The sequence below is a fragment of the Neopsephotus bourkii genome, unplaced genomic scaffold, assembly GCF_033783945.1.
Source record: "Neopsephotus bourkii isolate Nb327-2 ecotype Australia unplaced genomic scaffold, CSIRO-AGI_Nbou_v1 NB_533, whole genome shotgun sequence".
In the NCBI taxonomy this organism is placed as follows: domain Eukaryota; kingdom Metazoa; phylum Chordata; class Aves; order Psittaciformes; family Psittacidae; genus Neopsephotus; species Neopsephotus bourkii.
The window spans coordinates 265389-283965 of NW_026901034.1; the positions used below are offsets into that span (position 1 = coordinate 265389).

At 38.9% G+C, this 18577-nt stretch overlaps 1 protein-coding gene across 1 annotated transcript in view; it reads right to left on the minus strand.

Annotated features, from left to right (window-relative positions):
- Positions 1-3803: 3803 nt before the first annotated feature.
- SHISA9 (shisa family member 9) overlaps positions 3804-18577 on the minus strand; it is a 187664-nt gene continuing 172890 nt past the window's right edge. The window contains 1 exon segment of the mRNA XM_061350644.1: positions 3804-6479. Within this exon segment, the coding sequence (XP_061206628.1) occupies positions 6109-6479 (371 nt within the window). The 3' untranslated portion in view covers positions 3804-6108.

The window sequence follows — 18577 nt, forward strand, 5'->3', positions numbered from 1 at the left end:
CAACCTTCTGCCCCAGTCCAGCAGATTCACAGGTTAATGCATTACCCAACTCAGGCTGGAAATTTTTGGTATGACAGTGATGATGAAAGGGACCCTGGCTTCTAATCAATTCCCTTACAACCTCTGATTAAAACTGAGACTGCTGTCAATAGTGGTGAGGAGGTCCACACCATTATGTGTACAACCCCGTGGTCACCCACAGAGTTAATGAAATTAAGGGAAAAATACTCAAGATGGGCAGGAGAGTTTGAGACGGAGTGCCTGTGGTGAATCTCCCTTCAGGGAGGAGATGTGATTATGTTAAATGAGGAAGAAACAGGAGGTTTGGGGGACTACTATGATCTACCTGAGGCAGTACAGAAAGCAACTTGTATACGAGCAGTGTACGATAGAGATGAGCTGCAGAAATCCCTGATGTCAGCACCTATGGACCCAGACTGAATAAATCCTCTTATTCGCAGTTTCCCTGATTGCCTTAAGACATTTGTAGACAATATTCAGGACTGCATACGAGGTCAAGGTCGTAGGTGAGGCCAGCAGACTTATGCACTCACCTGGAATGAATTTGTACACAAAGTAGACAAACACGGGTGCCAAATGGGCTGTGTTGGTTCAGCCGGGAAAAAAACCTCTGATCACACCTGAAGGGTTCACCAAGTCTACACTCAAAATTCTAAACCTTACCAAATTCATACTCAAAATTCTAAATCTGATCGTTTTTCTACCCAAAACTCTAAATCTGATGGCAGGTTTAGGCCTAACAAGGAACAGAATGAGTTGTGGCATAAAGCCCTGGATCTGACTGTGCCTCAAGAATTCCTGCCATGTGCCTCTACAGAGGATCTCCATATATTGGTCTAATTTCTACCTAGAAGAAATAATCATAGTTTAACTAGGGAGTCCCCAGTCCGTGAGGAAAGCATGCCTTCTGCACCAGAATGCAACTTGATCAATCTGTCGGAATCCCAACAAAAAAACTTCCATCCCCGGGGAGGGCAGTGAGCCACCCTGCCTGGCAGGTGTTAGTGGTACAATGGTTCTCTAATAAAAACTCTGAACCTATTATTGCCATGCCAGTCAGACCCTGAAGAATACTGGTAGGATTTCTCATTGATACTGGGGCCCAAACTTCAGTGATCGCTAATGAGATGGCACAAACCCTAGGTATAAAACTTACCCGACGCCAAGTTAAATTCACAGGAATTCATGGTGTGATAAAGGAATGCCCCACTGCGAAAACAACTGTCTGGTTGGCAGAGGAACAGAGACTAACCCAGCAGAAGTATTAGTCAGCGCCACATATACTAACCTTCTAGGACTTGACATACTGTGTGGTCGACTGTGGAAACTCCCATATTTAACTATGTGAAGTTTTGCAGGACATGAAATAGTATCAGTCACAATGAGTTTGAGTCTGCTAGAAACACCCATAACTTTACCTCCATCTAAGGTTACCAGTGTTTGGCAATACCTGTTGCCTGTGACAGTACTTACAGGTGTTGGGGTGGGGATGGAGTTTGAGAAAAGAGGCATCATTAAAAGGACTCACTCGCCTTATAATACCTTGATGTTGCCCTTAAGGAAACCCACCATGCAATGATGTTTCACAGTAGATTATCAACAGATAAATGCCAGTACTGCACCCCTAACTGCAGCAGTTCTGAGTATTGCTGAAATTGTGACAATGATACAAGGAGCTGCCCATTCTTGGATGGCTGCCTGAGATGTTAAGGATATGTTTTTCATGATTCCCCTCCTTGAACAGGACAAAGCGTGGTTTGCATTCTCGTGGAAAGGAACCCAATATACTTTTAACTGACTTCTACAAGGATACAAATATTTTCCCACCATTGCTCACAATACTTTGGCTAAAGTTTTGGCAGAGATTCCTGTTCCACCTGATAACACAGTATATCAGTACACTGATGATATCCTGATGGGGGAGAGAACCAAGAAAGTATAAAAGACACAATGGAAAACATTTGGGGAACATTACTTTAACTAGGCTTGGAAATTCCAGACTCAAAGTGTCAGAGACCTGCACAGAAGGTCAAATTCCTGGTGGTTAGGGGAGCTGCTTCCATCCCTCAGGACACCCTGGAAACCCTAGTACATGGACAAAATCCATCTAGTGTAAAGGAATTACAGCAAATCTTGGAAACTTTAGGTTATTGGCTTAAACACATTCCTGGCATTTCCATTATTGCCCGTCGTCTTTATAGTTTGCTCAAAAGGGGAAAAGCATGAGAGTGGACTGAACAATACACCAATGCACTGGAATTACTAATAAAAGAGCTAAGTTTATTCCAACAGCTTGGTCCTATACACCCAACTGACCCTATCAATGTAGAATGAGGGTTCAGTGAACATGACTGTCACTGCAACTTATGGCAAAAGTGGCCAGAAAGACCAGAAAGAACACTAGAATTTAGCTCTCATTCTTTCAATGAAATAAAAGGAAGTATTCAGATCTTGAGAAAGGCCTGCTGTCCCTAATACAAGTGGTGAAATGAGCAGAACAACTAAGAAGAGAACAAACTGTGATCATTTGGGGGCCCTTTTGCCTCCTAGATATGGTCCGCAAAGGAACAGCACTGCCAGCTGGCATTGCCAAGAAACCCACAGTTCTTCAGTGGTATGCTTATTTAGAGGTCATTAATGAAATTATGCCAGTTTTGGAAGGCAGTGTTAGTATCCAAACTGCAAAAGGACACAGATGGTACTCTGTTGTTCCAATCTTCACTCAATAAACCATCTTTGATTCAAGAAACATCCCCTTTGAGGGAAGGCAATGATCTTACTGGAGTGTGCTGTTAGGGCATCTGGAATTGTGATAGTTCAGTATTTCAAACATGACCGAACTGAAAGTGGTAAATTGGGCATCACTCAGAATCTAAGCCCAGCTGCACCCAGCTCCTCTAATATCTGAGGACCAGCTGGAAGGAAAGGGGGGGGGGTTTATTTTCTGCCAAATAATCTTGCTTTTTAACACAAAAGCCTCACCCTAGACCAGTCACCCAAGGCTCTGTCCAACCTGGCCTTGAACTCTGCCAGGGATGGAGCATTTATCACTTCCTTGGGCAAACTGTACCAGGGCCTCACCACCCTCACAGTAAAGAACTTCTTCCTTATATATAACCTGAACTTCCCCTGTTTTAGTTTGAACGCATTACCCATTGTCCTATCACTACAGTCCCTGATGAAGAGTCCCTCTTCGGCATCCTTGTAGGCCCCCTTCAGATACTGGAAGGCTGCTATGAGATCATCAGGCAGCTTCTTTTCTCCGGGCTGAATAAAGAGCTCCAACTTTCTTAGCCTAATACGGGAGGTGACATAGAATCATAGAATAATTAGGGTTGGAAAGGACCTCAAGATCATCAAGTTCCAACCCCTCTGCCATGTGCAGGGACACCTCACACTAAACCATGACATCCAAGGCTCTGTCCAACCTGGCCTTGAACACCACGTCACCTTTTTTTCTTTCCTCCAAACTGTAATTAGCTAATGAAGTGACACAAGCTGTGTGTGGTGCTTGGAGGCTTCCAGGGCACATGGAGTTTTACAAGGCTTGCATGTCTTATGGGTATTGTGTAACATTTCATGTAACAGGCATTACACATGTGTAACATGTAAAACATGCAGCTGCTTCCCAAAGAACCTCTTGTTCACAAGACTACCAATGACAGAGTCAAGTCATCATTTGCACTGAGATGAACCCCACTGCCTTCAGTGAGAGGCCCCAGAAGCCCAGTTAATACTCAAAAATTGACCCAATGATACAAGTTTAGGAATGAGCCAGCACGTTGGATTCACTTAGAATCAGTTTTATTGCCAGGTAAGAAATTCATATTAATATAGTGAATACATATGTTTACAAATAAACATTCTTAGAAAACGAACAAACATTTTATTGTAGGAAGTATTATTGGTATCATAAACTCTGTAGTTAACAAGTATTAACACAGGTTTACTTACAGAACATACAGTTGCTAAAATATTTCCACATAAAATATGCTCAAGTTACACGAAATCTGTGTGAATTAGAGTGCAGCTGTAATGTGTATCTAAAGCATGTGGATTAACAGCAACATTCCATAATGGGTCAAATTAAGTCAGCCAGTTGTGAAGGCAATAAAGATTAAAGGAATAAAAGTAAGATAGTGGAGAATCTGGGTTGTGTGCAAAGTATTTGTCCCGTGGGCTTCGTCCACTTCTGATAGTCTCAAAAGATGTGATGATACAATTTAGCAGCACGCTTATGGAGAGATGCCGGTGCTCTCAGGATGCAAATAAATCTCAGTATAGCTAAAAAACAATGGTCGCTCCATTTAACCACATTTCAGATTTAGCCCTTGCATCCTTGACTAAGAAGCACTGCCAGTCAGTTGAATATAGTAAGAAATGCCACTTCCAATTCTTCTTACAACAGAACAGATCTCACTCCTCCCTGCATAGTCTTCCAAAACTAATCTCCAGAAGAACTGACAGCTAGTGAGAATGCAACTGTAGTAAGGTAGTTGGTTAGAATTTAGTCAAATGACTCTTTCTGGTGAAAGGGCAGAAATTTAAGTGAAAGACTGAGCTTGTTGCCTGCCATCAGGCTGTTGCAGCACCGTCATCCCATTCCAACTTTATCTCTTTGCGGATGTGCCGAAACCTTTTCAGGCCCAGGACTGTGAGTCTGCTACCAGTGCCAAATTTAAGAGTGGCTTTACTCACACAAACAAGGCATTCTGCTCATCAGAACCACAAACAAGACCACGAGTCCAATTGTTTGTTTAGTTTAAACCCAGATCTCTGACATTTGAGACTAGTCCATTAGCCTCTTCCACCAAATAGTCCACCAAGAGGGAACACCACTATAGAAAGCCAAACGATAGAGACATTATACCATATAACATTTAGTTGAACTACAGAGAACTACTATGGCTAAAGCAAATACAAAACGAGAGACTAGGGGGAAAAAGTTTAAACTGGGAAAATTGAGGGACTAACTAAATGGTCTTGCCTCTGAAACCACTGCATGGAGATATAGTCCAGTTAAACTTCAAGACACACAGAGCAGGCTGAGCAGGGCAGAACCCTTGTCACCCTTAGCAAAACATGAGGAAATAGCTTAAAGGAACAGGGGGTTCACTTTGAGAAACAAGACTGTCATTGAACAGTAGTAATACAGTAAAGGCACCACCCACGCTTAATTTCAGTCTGAAGCAGTTGAAGATAGGCAAAACATATAGGTGAAGAAAAAAGTCCTGACAGTCTGCAAACTGAGAATTGTTACCATCTGCCTGAAACCAGGAGGACTGTGAGGGAATTTTCTGATGCCCTTATTCCCTCAGCAGCTTTCTGTGTCATATGATATGTCTCTTCTTATTTTGGAGGTTCCCGAAAATTTCAAATCAAACAAAGTAAACCCAAAATCTTCTGCTGTTTGTTATCATCTTGCAGAATTCTTTGCCAGCCAGAAAGGTTCCATATGCTTTTAATTTTAACAGTCTTCATTGATTCCTTGTGAAAGAGTCTTTGTCCTTTATTGTATTTGTATTTTTTGCGCTTTCTATAGGTTGGTATGAAAGTAGATATTACAATAGTAGATGTTAGGGGCTGTACCAAGATGTTTACTCTTGGCTTTTCACAGGTCTAGTGATTATTAATAGGTTTTATACAAAATTCCTCTCTGAAACAATATAGTATATTGTTCTGTCTTTCTTCCTCTGTCTCAAGGCAGGAGCATAGTGTAAATATTTAAGCAGACATAAAGTTTCTATAGATTGTGCTACTTCTCATCATGGATTTTAGTTTCAAGTAAAAAAATTTAGTCACAAGTGTTTGTGTTCCATTGTGAAATATAAATGGAGTTTATAATTCAACCTTCAGTGTGTATTGCTGAATGGCATTAACCCACTCTTCGGCCTAGTTTTTTGGATACCAAGAGTGTCCTGGTGGAATTTCCTTTCTTCTCTCTTCTTTTTTTTTTTTTTTTGTATTATTATTTTATATTTTTAAATGTATTTTTTGCCTTTCAGTTGAGTGTTTGTGTTGTGTGTGTATTTGTGTGTATTTTTTAAAGGATTTCATTAAGAAAAATAAAAGAAAAGGAAACCAAACTCAAACAGTTACTTCTGTCTTACTGTTAGTTATGAAGTATGGCTGTGGGCCCAAATAATGTTGGCTCCGGGTTGTCAGTGGGTCACTTAGCGTTGGGTCTCCCATACCATGCTTCCCCTTGTTTGTGTACACTTGCCGTCTGAGAGACTGGTCATTGGGATCCCAGGTCTTGTAGTGGGCATTGTAACCTAGTGGGTGTGTGTGTATCTTTGCCATTCTGGATTTCTGCCCATTCTGTTTGGTTAGGCCACTGTCGATCGTGTAAGCTCTGTTTTCATCTAGGCGCACTGGATGAAGTGGCAGGCTCCCCTTGGCAGCCAGTTCTGCAAGATGCCGGCGTTTGGTGTAGAAGTCATCATTGACTTTGTCAGCTATTTGGATGTAAAAAGGGTAGAGGACAAAAAAAATCAGTTGGATACAAGAAAGATGTTACAGTTCACAGTATGTCATGCAGTTACATCTGTGGACTAGATACACTCACAGGTCCACCAGCAGGAGCAATTCATGCCACCTCTCACTCCTTTTCTCTCTGCAGCGTATTTTGGATGCCATTATGCTAGGCTTTTAATGTATTCAGACAAAAACCTGGTGCCCTTTAATAAAAGACTGAGTTTGCCCTGTATAATTCAAAGTGTACTGATAATTACATTATGGGGACAGGTGTGTATGAGAGCACACCCCTTTAAATGCAAAATGGCATGTAGGTGTTTAACCAAGCCAGTTTTAAGGTCCAATGGTGTGTGAAAGATGGAACCTGTTCTTCTAAATGGTTGGAGGTTCACTAATGCTTTATGGGGCTGAAAATTCTTTGGGTTGCTGAAGGTGATGTATTGACCCTGTGATTTTACAGTCAATGAAAATTCTGAATTCCAGATTCTGACATAATTTTCTGAGGCCAATGTCACTAAGAAATACAGCAATAGCCCTGCCACCAAATACTGCATTGCAGTTCTCAAATTACAAGTTTGCCCTCTGCAATTTCCTAGACAAGTGTCTTTCAGTGCATGTTTTTGCATGATTGTTGTATTGCTAGCCTTGCTTAAAAAGCCATGCTCAGGACGTTAAAGGCATTCTACAGTACTCCAGCAACTCATGTCAGTTTTGAGTCTAAGTATCAGGGGTTAAGGCAAGCTTAACTTAATTTTGTTTTTTGAAGATCTTGTCTTTTATGTAAAGAAGATTTATTTATCCCCTTCAAAACTCTAGATTTTTATTTAAGATGCTGCCAGATATGTAGATCAACTAACAGTGTGGTGTGTTAAACAGCAGTGGTGTGATTTGAATATATGATTGTGTCAGCCTGGATTTGACTTTTGCTGTATCCTGGCTAGATCCATCCATTTTCCTTGAAGCTATGCCATGTAAGGCTTCTCTGCAAGTCTCCTACATGTAGCTGTCTGTACAACTCAGCTCCTCTTATCATGATGAGTAGGTTTTTAATTCCCTGCACTGTTTTGCTTATTTTCCCTATTTTTCTCTCTCTCCAGTATTTCTAGGAGACTTTTGTTGCACTCTGCAGTTTCCCCTCTCTAGTTCTGAACTGGGTCTTTATGCAGGGTAGTGAAATTCCCATGAGCACCACCTTAATCTTCAAGCTCAGGCTTCAGGCCTGCATCACCCTTGTCCTGGCCTCTCAGCAGGGAGGAATATTACTAAAATCAGTTGGTGTTTATTATCTCATGACATTTATTTTGTATAATGACTGTGCAACTGGACATTTGCACTTAAATCCTTAGTTTTGTCATTAAAGAGGTGCTTCCACTTTGATGAGCTGAAATTGCTCATTTGTGCTATAAAATTAGGCTTTGTGTGCTTTAGTCATCTCCGTTTGTTTTCTTTAAACTATGAGTTCTTGCTTTCCTACAGCATACAGGTGTCTTCTGTTTCAAAAAGATCCCAGAACAGAGACAATGGCTTATACTCATTTCAGTACAGGACGAGCAGTTCAAATTGCTGCTAGACCTGCAATGTGTTACAAAGAGGACCTGCCAAGTTCTGCTTTGTTTTGAGGTGAGTTGTTTAATTTAGAGATCTGTAATCTAAATACTCAAGAGGTTGTACCTGTTTCTAGTTGGAAGAGCATTTTCAAGTTCTAAATGTGGCTGGTCCTTTTAATTTGTTAGTATTCACTGAGTGCCACAAAGCAGTGTTATGCAAGTTGAGTAAAACCAGGGAGAAATGCAGTCTGTATTTGTCATTTCTCATTTAATTTCTCGATAGTTGAGAAAAACAGTTTCAGAAAAGGCATTGTGAATATCCACACAAGTATTTATTTGTATAAGTTTCTACATCAAAGGTATTGCAAGTCAGCTGGTTGGGAGAGTGATCTTCTATGTCATGGCTTAGACTTTGTCTATCTAGGAGAAGTCACGCTAACTTACGTGATTTAAATTCAGCGTAGTTAATTATGTCCAGCTCCTAATGTAGAAACATTTGTCTGACTATTTCACATTTAAATTGGTTTAATTTGCATAGAAAAATCAAAAACCAAGCTAATCTCATGTAATGATAGAATAAAAATCTAAGTTTTTACTTTTAACTTCATCTTAGACAAGCTGCAACAATTTGTCTTACATAACCAAGATCTTTGGTGATCAAGTAGAAGGCAAATAATGACTTTTGTGCTGATGCAGTTATGTAAATGATGACCAAACCTGCAGATATTTGCATTGCCTGATTTTTGTGCCATTTTTCTCTTTTGTATGGCCAAGTGAAAAGGCCACAACAAGCTTGAGGTACTTCCTTAGTTTCTTTTCTTTTTTCCTCATTTACACCTTTCCTCCTGCCCCCAGTGGTCCCAGGGCTCTGAATCTTGTCACACACCAGAAATGTTATTCAGATCTCCAAACACATCAAGATTGATGTCCTCACACAGAGTATGTAGTAGTATTGTTCCACATAAACAACACCCCCACTGTAAAAACTAAGCAAGGAAGAAATGAGACTGACAGTGACTGTACCTATGGCACTTCTGTGATTTTGCTCTTGATTATGCAATGTTAGATATAAAATTTTCAACTGTATTTGTTTCTTATAGAAGATCACATTCAAGGTCAGGCTGGATAGGCTTTGAGCAACCTCCTGTAGGGGAAGATGTCTCTGCTGCCTGTGGCAGGATGCTCTTTAAGGTTCCTTCCAACCCAAACTGTACTATGATTCTATGACCATACAAAAAGTTAAATGATTAATTCTGTAAATATTAAAGTTACTTAAACTAAGTTAGCCTATAGTCCCTTTCTAGGACCTTCTCAACTGTTGTGTGGAAACGGCTTGAAGAGGATTTACAGATCAAAGTCTGGTTTGTTCTCATCAGCAAAGTCAAGCAGAAAGCTGGCTGGTTGGTTGTGTTTTGTGTGGCATTGACACTGTCTCTGTTTGTCCTGATCAAATTATGGTTTGTAGGGCTTTGCCTAAGTATTTTTCACGTATGCGCAGGAGAATCATGCTACCAGTGAAAGCCAGCCTCCTTCTCTAATGTTTTAACCTCTTAAAAACACAATTTCCTTTCAGCATACATGCTCAGGCTTACCCATAGGCACATGTACCGTAATTGGGTGGGGGAAGTACCATTGTAGCAAATGTGTAGCAAAAATGCTTTGATAAACCCAAATTGTTCAGTTTTTCAAAAGGGCTTTTGGCAAGTCTTGAAATGTACTGACTAGATTATAGGTTTTCTCATACTAGTGTGCTATGCCCCAGTGTGAGTAACCTGATGATAGTTTCATGCATAAACAGGGACTTTTCTTCTGATTTTCAAAGCAGAAAAGATTCAGTAGACTAAGATTCAGCATGGTTTTGTAACATATTTTATCAAGAAAAGGATGTTTATGGTATCCTCATACCAACTACTTTAGAAATCAACTAAAAATCCCAGAAAGTTTATTTTTCTTCTTAACTAGCCCCTATAAATAGTTTGTGGACTTCAAACATGTGAAGAGACAGTTTGAAGTTACAGGATGGATTTCTTATGTGACCTTGGGTACATGACTCAACTTCCCTCTGCCTTGGATACACCAGCTGTAAAATGAGCTGTTAACACATTGGAGGAGGTAGCTAAGTGTTAGGAAGTTTAATTGCTATTTGTAGAGTATACTGACTTTTCAGATGAAAGGTGCTATAGAAGTGCTTTTTGCATTGGCTTCTGTATATAAATCAGTAAAATAGGATTTAAAGATATCACTGTCATGTTTGCAAAGGGAGTAAAGAATTAGAATTGCAAAATTGCCAAATGAACAATAGGAGAAGAAGGGCTTTAATTCTGAGTGTTCTTCTTTATATTCCCTCCCTCCAGTCTTGGCAGCTAATTATAAAAATGTTCTCAGTTTCAATATTTTTGTAAGGTTTTTACTCCTTTAAGGTAATGCACCCACAAATTTAGTTACTGTTCTAGCTGTTCAGCTGGAAAAAATGTTAAAATATGATTTTTTTCCAACCAAAAGCTGTGCCTGGGAGGGGGGGAGAATTTGGACTTTTCTTCCTGCTGTGCATGAAAAGAATAATTGAAAAAATAGAGAAACAGTATAAGGATTAAAAGAAGGGCATCTCGCTCCCAGCTGAGCACCTTAACTAGCAAGTTAAAGACATGCTTTCTCTTCCTTTGTCTTTCTAGACAAATAAATATTGAATTTTCTTCATTCTGAAGCACAAGTTCATCCGGGGGGGGAACATCCCAGCAGAAGCTGGGGTTTACCTTTCTGGGTTGGGAATATAGATTTGAAATCCCACACAGTTGGAGCTCATGTATAACCATGAGCTTATCTAAAAGGTGGTATGACTCCACTCCTCACTCTTACCTGAATCCACCAGTGCCTTAAAGGTTGTTTTATTTTGATCTTGACTTGGCCAGTATCAGTGTCAAATATCTAGGTTCAGACTCTTGCTTTATTCCTTGAATTTTGATTTTGAAAGGACATAGCTACCAAGCTGCTTGGGATAGAAAGGACATGGGAATTCATACAAAAACTGCAGTGACTTTAGGCTCGTTTAGATGAGGCAGCCAGAAAGGAATTGGCTTTTGATAGTACATTTTGATTGAAGTTTCACCATTCTGCCTACATCTGTCACTAACAGAGACAAGCCTTGCTCTTAGGCTGATTGAGGACTGGCCATGACTAAACTGAATTTTCACATATTTTTTCCTAATCCACAGGTATAGAACAAAATATTGTAAACCAGTGGGTCTCTTCTAGAGTAAGTACCATGGATGACAATATGTTTTCTTGAAAATCAGTGGCAAAAATCTTTGTGGCTATAATAGGGTCAGAATTTCTCAGTGTGTGCACTTGAGTATATGTTACCTGTGCTGAGAGTTGGCCCTCACGCTTTGTAATATTGTCCTGGTCCTTGAGTTAAGTAGTTTTCCAAGTGGCTGTGTAACCACTTCTGGCATAGAGTCATGTGAATGTGCTTCAGCACTGTGTACTGCTTTCTTTTTTTCTTGTAAAACGCTGCAGTTATAAGCATTTCTGTGTAGAAAGTACAGCTAACTAAGGAGGCCTTAGGTACTTCTGAAGCAGTATTTACTCTCTTCCTCGTTGCTAATCCTCTTATCTCTGTAGGTCCATAAAATGACTGAATTCTTGCACTACTTATAGCGAGGGGAAATGTATATAGCCCTGAAAGAAAATATGTCCTACAGCTTTTGTGAAAGGAGGCACTGAGGAGCTGAAGAACTTTTGAAGTGAGAGAGGAGAATCCACAAAGGAGTGAGCCCTTATAAAAGCTCTGAAGACATTAAAAAAAAAAAAAAAAAGAAAAAAAGAAAAGAAAGGAAGAAAAAAGAAAATAAAAGCTTCAGTGAGAGCTTTCAGTCACAGTCAGAAGGTGCAAAAATACACAGGGAATCCTATACCCCAGTAGACGTTTCACAGGATTGTTCATTATCTGAACATATTTTAAGAACTGCCTTGTGAAGTCTTGAGCCTTATTCTAGCCACAGAGAGACCGTGTTTCAAATTTAGGGCTAGAGATGCAGAAAGCAAACCAACGGAAAGTACTGGGGGACAGGATAGCAATGAAATTACTACAGTGACACGCCAAGTAACAGCTAAATACACTAACTGCCTATTTGTAGGTGTGTTATGTGTAACAGTAAAGCTATCCCTATGTAATATTTACCACCTCATAGCAAGACTTTGCTTCAGCAGTCATGACTTTGCTGAGACATGAGTGTAGTTCCCTGAAGCTATGGGAGCCCTGCACTTCTCTCTCCAAGTGATGAAAGTGAAAACTCCAGGGAAGACAAAAATCTTGTCTCAAAGACACAATGAGAATTTGCCCAAGGAGAAACTAGGTTGCTGCCTTTGGCAGTGGTCTTGTTGATCCTATCTGAATGTGTGATTGCTTATTCATTTGCTTTTCTAAGACGGCATCTAAGACGGTATGTTCAAAGGCTTCCGAGATGTAAGGCAACTCTATGTGAGAGTTTTTGCAGGAATTCATCTGAAAATCAAAGAAATATAATTTTTAAACTAGCACAAGTTTTTTCTTGGGTGAGGGGGAAAAAGTTAACATGGACCTAAATAGTTGCCTTTCTTCCTTGAAAAATTCTAATACCAGTTTGCCTTTATTTAAGATATTCTGAAAAGGAAGATGCCATCTTATTTCTGTGAATTCTTTCTCATTATTTTTATTCCCTGTACTGACTGAAGTAAAGAAAAATACATAATGTATAGAACTACACATAAATTATTTTCATAACTCTGGTGGAACCTACTTTTTATGACCATGTGTTATTCCTCTCCTGGCCACCTTTATCACTTTATACATTTAATCATTTCTTGTAGTGATCTGGAGAGAGACCAGGCATGAAAAGGCACACCATATCAACCTTTTCTTCTGCAGATGTTATTTGGAAGGAGCTTGTCCACCTCCAGAAACAACACTGACTTTGTTTTCCCAGTGAAATAAAATCCTATTTTCATATCAGAAATGATCAAACATAAGTATGTAGGCCCAAACATTTCTTCTTTTTTATTGATTACTTTCTTGACAGTTTCTGAAAGGCTGAAGAGGCCAGAATATTTCTGGGGTTTGAAATGCATTAGAAATGGTTTAGAATAGGAATGTAATTAGACTTGGTAAGTAGAGACTTCAGTCTCAGCAGTGTTCTTTTTATCCACTACAGGCAGTGAAGGCTGCTGCTTGTCTGGGAACACTGAGACAGAATTTGCCTAACTCTTCAGGCATCAGACATCATGTGTGGTATCTCATGTCCAGGATTATAGTTCCCCGGAACACAGGAGCAGCCACATGTCCTGTGAGAAGAAACGCCCTCTTCTGACGGCATGCCAAACAAGCACAGCACTGCAAAGTCTGGGTTTTCTTTTAAAAAACATTTATTTACTATGTAAATTTAGACAGGCTTCTCCTTGGACATGAAAACCAGCTTTTCCTGTTTGCTTTTGTGTACTTGACTGCCTTGACTTACACACTATTAAATTGCAGTATTTATGAATTCAATTTTACAAAGTGCTGCAGTGATATGATTTGGTTTTGGTCAAAATACTCTAGAGACACACACATTGTACCTAGTGTAGAGACCAATGACATGCAGAATACTTGTATCTAAGCAGTGAAATTAAAGCAGAGCTTTTCCTAACCTCAGAGCTTTGCTGGAATCAATAGGTTCTGTCAGTCTGGAAACAAATGGTAGCTTCATCATGTTAAATTAGCATTCAAGTTGTAAATGTTTTCAGGAGACCTGAAATCTGTTGCATGCAGACAAAGATTGAGCTACTTTTCTATATGCTCATGATTGAACATTTTAAATTCAAGCATCAAAATGTTAAGCATCTGGCTCAGTATTGTGCAATGATAAGTTTGAGAAGGAAATAAGATTGCCAGTTGTATTCATGAACCAATGGATGAAATTGTAAAATAAGTCTAAGAGAATTATTCATTCAAATCTCTGACTTCTTTGGAAATGCAGCCAGTGGCTGTCCTGTAAATAACTGTAAATCTGTTTTTTCATTATTTTTTCCTAAAGGCTTCATAAGCTCATGTCCTTCCATGGCATCTACAAATGGCAAATAAATACAAAAAGTTCTACTGTGAAGTATTTATTTAGTTTTATCTCATTTAGACATATTTATCAGTTTGAGTTTTACTGGAAACCTTATATATGGTAAGAAAACTTGCCTTTTGAAATAGAAACTGTCTAAGGAGTCATGCTGTCATGCTTAATTTCTGAATAAAGCATGACTGCAGCATAAACTGATTATAGAAAATGAGGGTTCGGCTTGCTTTCTAAAAATACTGTCCGAAGCCAAAGAGGTTACACTTAGGAGATTTACTTAAAAGGCTTCTTCTGCTTCTTCCTTCAGTGAGCTTGCTTGCTTTTTCACTGATGGTTTTTAATGCTTCTCAAGAAGACAAATCAGATTGTGTGAAAAGTTTGCAGCAATGCTTTCATACCTCAACAATACTATGAAATTGTTTGCAACCTTTTTGGGTGGTGAGGACCTTCAGCTTCTTTAAAGCATCTGAAAATGCATGTTTGTTTTTCCTCAAGGTGTCAAAATGGAGACTGAAAAAGCTGTTATATTCCTGCCCACATTTATGTGTAATAACTGTTCTTAGCATGAACTTAATTTAATTCTTTTCACACATTGCTGTTGTCACAGCATTCTGTGTGCTGATTTTCATTTTAAGTTTTTTTACTTTTTAAATGGTTTTGTTTCTCTTAGTGTACTGCTGGTTATAACTCTTAAACGTGTGTTTGAATCAGCTACAAATGCTTCTAGTTGTGATGTAGAAAGCTGTGTGAGAACACAGAAAAGTGAGTACAGGGCTCTGAATACACAATTTAGATGTGGGTTTAGTGCTGGAATAAACTTGCATTTTTCTGTCTCTCAACTGGCATCATACCAGATTTGAACTGTTACTTCCGAATACAGAATGAGGCCTAAAGGCTTTTCAAATTGTGTTGGTTAAATGAAAATAGCCTCAGTGATGTAATAACTATTTTTCGTAGGACCTGGTTTTATTTGATCTGTTTCTTACTGCTATAATTTTAACAAATTTTTAGCAACTGTTCAATATTGAAGTTGATTTTTAAAAAATTAGCCATGGCCTGAGTTTTTTTTCTATTAGAAGGTTATCTTTTTCCATTTTTTTTGCCAGAAGGAATCCTTTTCAAGAGAGAGTTATTAAGGAATTAATTCCATAGCTGTACTTGCACACATTCAGTTGTTTTTTTAATTCTCCTTCCCTTTCTGTCTCCTCTTAGACTATGTGACGTTTGTATTATTAAAGTCTTCTGCCTAATTGTCAGAGTTTTCCAAACCAGAGATATGTGTCAGACTGAAAAGAAATAGTGCTCCCTGGCAAATGCCTAACCTGTGTTGTCAGAATAGAATCAGTTTCATAAGGTCTTCTTACAGATTGGGCAAACCCAAACGCCAAGCAGAACTAATGCCTGTTCTCAACAGAACCTTCTGAGCAGCCTTCACATAAAACTGAAGCTTTTGTGACTGTCAGACAGTCAACAAGAATCAGTAATGAAGCTGACTTTAATGAATATTTAATACTGTGCACGCAGACTTGAGCTGTGCTCAGCTCCTACCTCAACCCTTCTCCCCAAGCACTGCAATCCTAAACCTAAATTGGGAAGTGAGAACCAACCCTGTGGAGCTGCACATCTTCCTCCTTCCTGGGGCAAGTTGCTTGCAAGGGAAGGTGAACTTTTCTCAGGAGCGCCTTCCACAGACCTGAAAGCTTTGCAGACTTTGCCAGTATAAAAATTACCTGTTGTACTTGGTATTACTGCTAGGATGGGACAGACTGGTATTTTCTTTGTGGTGTTTTTTTTGACACTGTAGTATCATAACTGCTAGATATCAAATTCTCCCTCCCTACTCCTGTTTCTCTTTCATTTTTTTGCAATTTCGAAGGGGAAAGACTTTAGGGAAAATTAGCTGTGGGCATTACAAATCACGTTACTGCTCTTCCTCCATGCCTCAACCCCTTTGTTATTATAGTATGCATGTGTAGGTGTAAAGCAATGATCTTTGTGGCTTTTAGCTGTGTAATTTCTCTCTTAAACACATTTACTGTCTTTAGAACATCCTTTGCAGAACCAAAATAGCAGGCAGATAGCTGCTGCTATTTATACTATATTGTTATTAAAGGATTCATTCCTATCAGTTGTCTTACTAGTCTTCACTGATATTCATGGGTGATTCTCAAGAACATCACACTACTGCTGGTGACATATCCATGTACAAAGCTGAAGAATATGGAAGTTCTGAGGTTTTTAATTTGGTTAGAACCAAAAATCTGCATTATTTCTTAAGTAAACTTGCCTTGCAACAAAGTAATCCTTGTAACTGCTTTAAATTACCAAACCTTAATGTTCATGTCACAAACATTGTAAATGCAACAGACTTGATGGAATAGTTTAAAGCTCTGTTGTCTGCATCAAGGCAGATTCTGATCTACTTGGTGAAATAATACTTGCATACAAAAATAAGCCTAGTGTGGTTCAGTAGTACTATGGGAAATAAAGTAGGAGTATAGGAATTAGAGCCTGTTTCTCACTAAGTACACTCCCCAAACTCCAGACTCCTAAATTTATTCCTTAATTAAGCTTTGAATGTAGTGAGATTTCAGAATTATACTGCCTGACTTCATTCCGTTATTCTTTGGTCTGTTCCTGGGACAATTTAAATCAAAGCTCTTCCTTAAAAAGCTACTTTTCATTTTTACCTTTGGAGTTTTAAAAACTGAAACTCTTGTCTCAGTCATTGTAAGCTGATTTATGTTTGACTATTGTCAGCCTGAAAGACTACTCAATAAATAAAAGTTGTCCATGAAAGCCTTTAGTTAGAGAAACTTATAATTTAATTAAAGAAAATTCTCTCCAAGACTTTTTCCCCAGAATTTATTCGAAGTTGAAACTTTTAAATCACTTAGAGCTTCACTTCCATGTGCTGAGCTTAGAACACTCATTTGGCACTGCTAAGAACCACTTGCAGGGTATCACACGTTGAGCACCTGTATGAAACTCTTCTTGCAAAATATTGCCATAAATGCCCTGCACAGCTAATAGTACAGGAGGAAAAAATGAGTGGAGCCTGTTCCGAGCCACCTGTGTGATTTATAGGTGGGCTCCACAGTTGGTAATGTAAAAGTCATGCTTCAGGTTAAATCTTGACTTTAGCTAGGATCCCACTCTGGTGCTATTTAACTGCAAGTTTTCACAATTCTTTACATATGTTTATGATTAACCTCTACTCTGAAGTAATGATAAAAAAAAAATGTGCATTGCAGAATGAGAAGTAAGTTTGTACGTAGATAGATGTTTATAGTGCAAAATAAAACACTGACAAGTGGGGCTTGCTCGTGAGTCCTTCTTGGCTTTTCTCCTGGTCCAAAGGAAAACGGTGTTTAAAAATGTTTGCAAGCGAAAATGTTTAATCTCATTAGACTTTGTCTTTGCATGGGCTGCACTTTGTTTTTCATCGGTTCACTTTCATTTAGTGGCATTGCCTAACAGTAAAGTTTCACTCAAGTCTTCACATCACTTAATGTATAAAAAAATCTCATGCAGAATTCATTAATATTTCATAGAAGTATGTTTGAATAACCTGTGCTTGATTTAGATTTACTAATTTCCTTCCTGTGGCCATCAATGATCTCAGTAAATGGAAATAAAGCTGGTTACGGAAGCTTGTGACCTCTGAAGACTGAAGTCGTCAAAGAAAAAAGGCAGTAAATGTTCCCCTAAAGGAGCAGCGTTCTCTAGCAGTCAGCTGGACTCACACTGCTGCTGTTGTAGATCTGCCTATTGTGTTATATAAGGGAGAAAATTACTTTTTTGTTTCATTTTGATTCCTCATAATGAGGATTTTTAAAATCAACTGTTTCCAGAGAACCAACCTAATTTTTAGTGGAAGGATTTGAGTTCTCTGTGATGTATAACTGATGGATTGTGAAGTGGCGTTTATAATCTGAACTTCACCAGTGAGGGTTCCATTTTCACATGAAATGCTGGTAGCAAGATAAAATGGATGTTTCTCCATTGTAGGAGATTGTAGAGAACATGGGTGGAAAGAATATAAATTTCAAGAACAAGACTTAAGGATGCACAGTTTTAAATGTGCTATTTTGGCATGAAAAATAGGTTAAGAATTTAATAGTTCCTTATAAATAGTCTTCATCATAAGACCATTTAGTGGACAAAATTCAGAAAAAAACAAATTCCCTAGGTGTGATTCTAACCCAGAAACCAAAAAATCCTGAGAATAAGCCTCAACTAAATGCACCTAAAGGTGAGATTTCCTTTCTTTCACAAGTTCAATGTGCTGCTAAAGTCTTAAAAATGAGACACGTAGATGGAAATCTTTGAGAGCGTCTTATTCGGGTGTTAAAACTGCTTCTTGTAAAAGAAAGACCATTTGCAGTTTCCTCCCAGCGGCCTAGGTATTGTTTCTGCTAAGACCCATGTATCCCAAAGGTGTTACCCTCT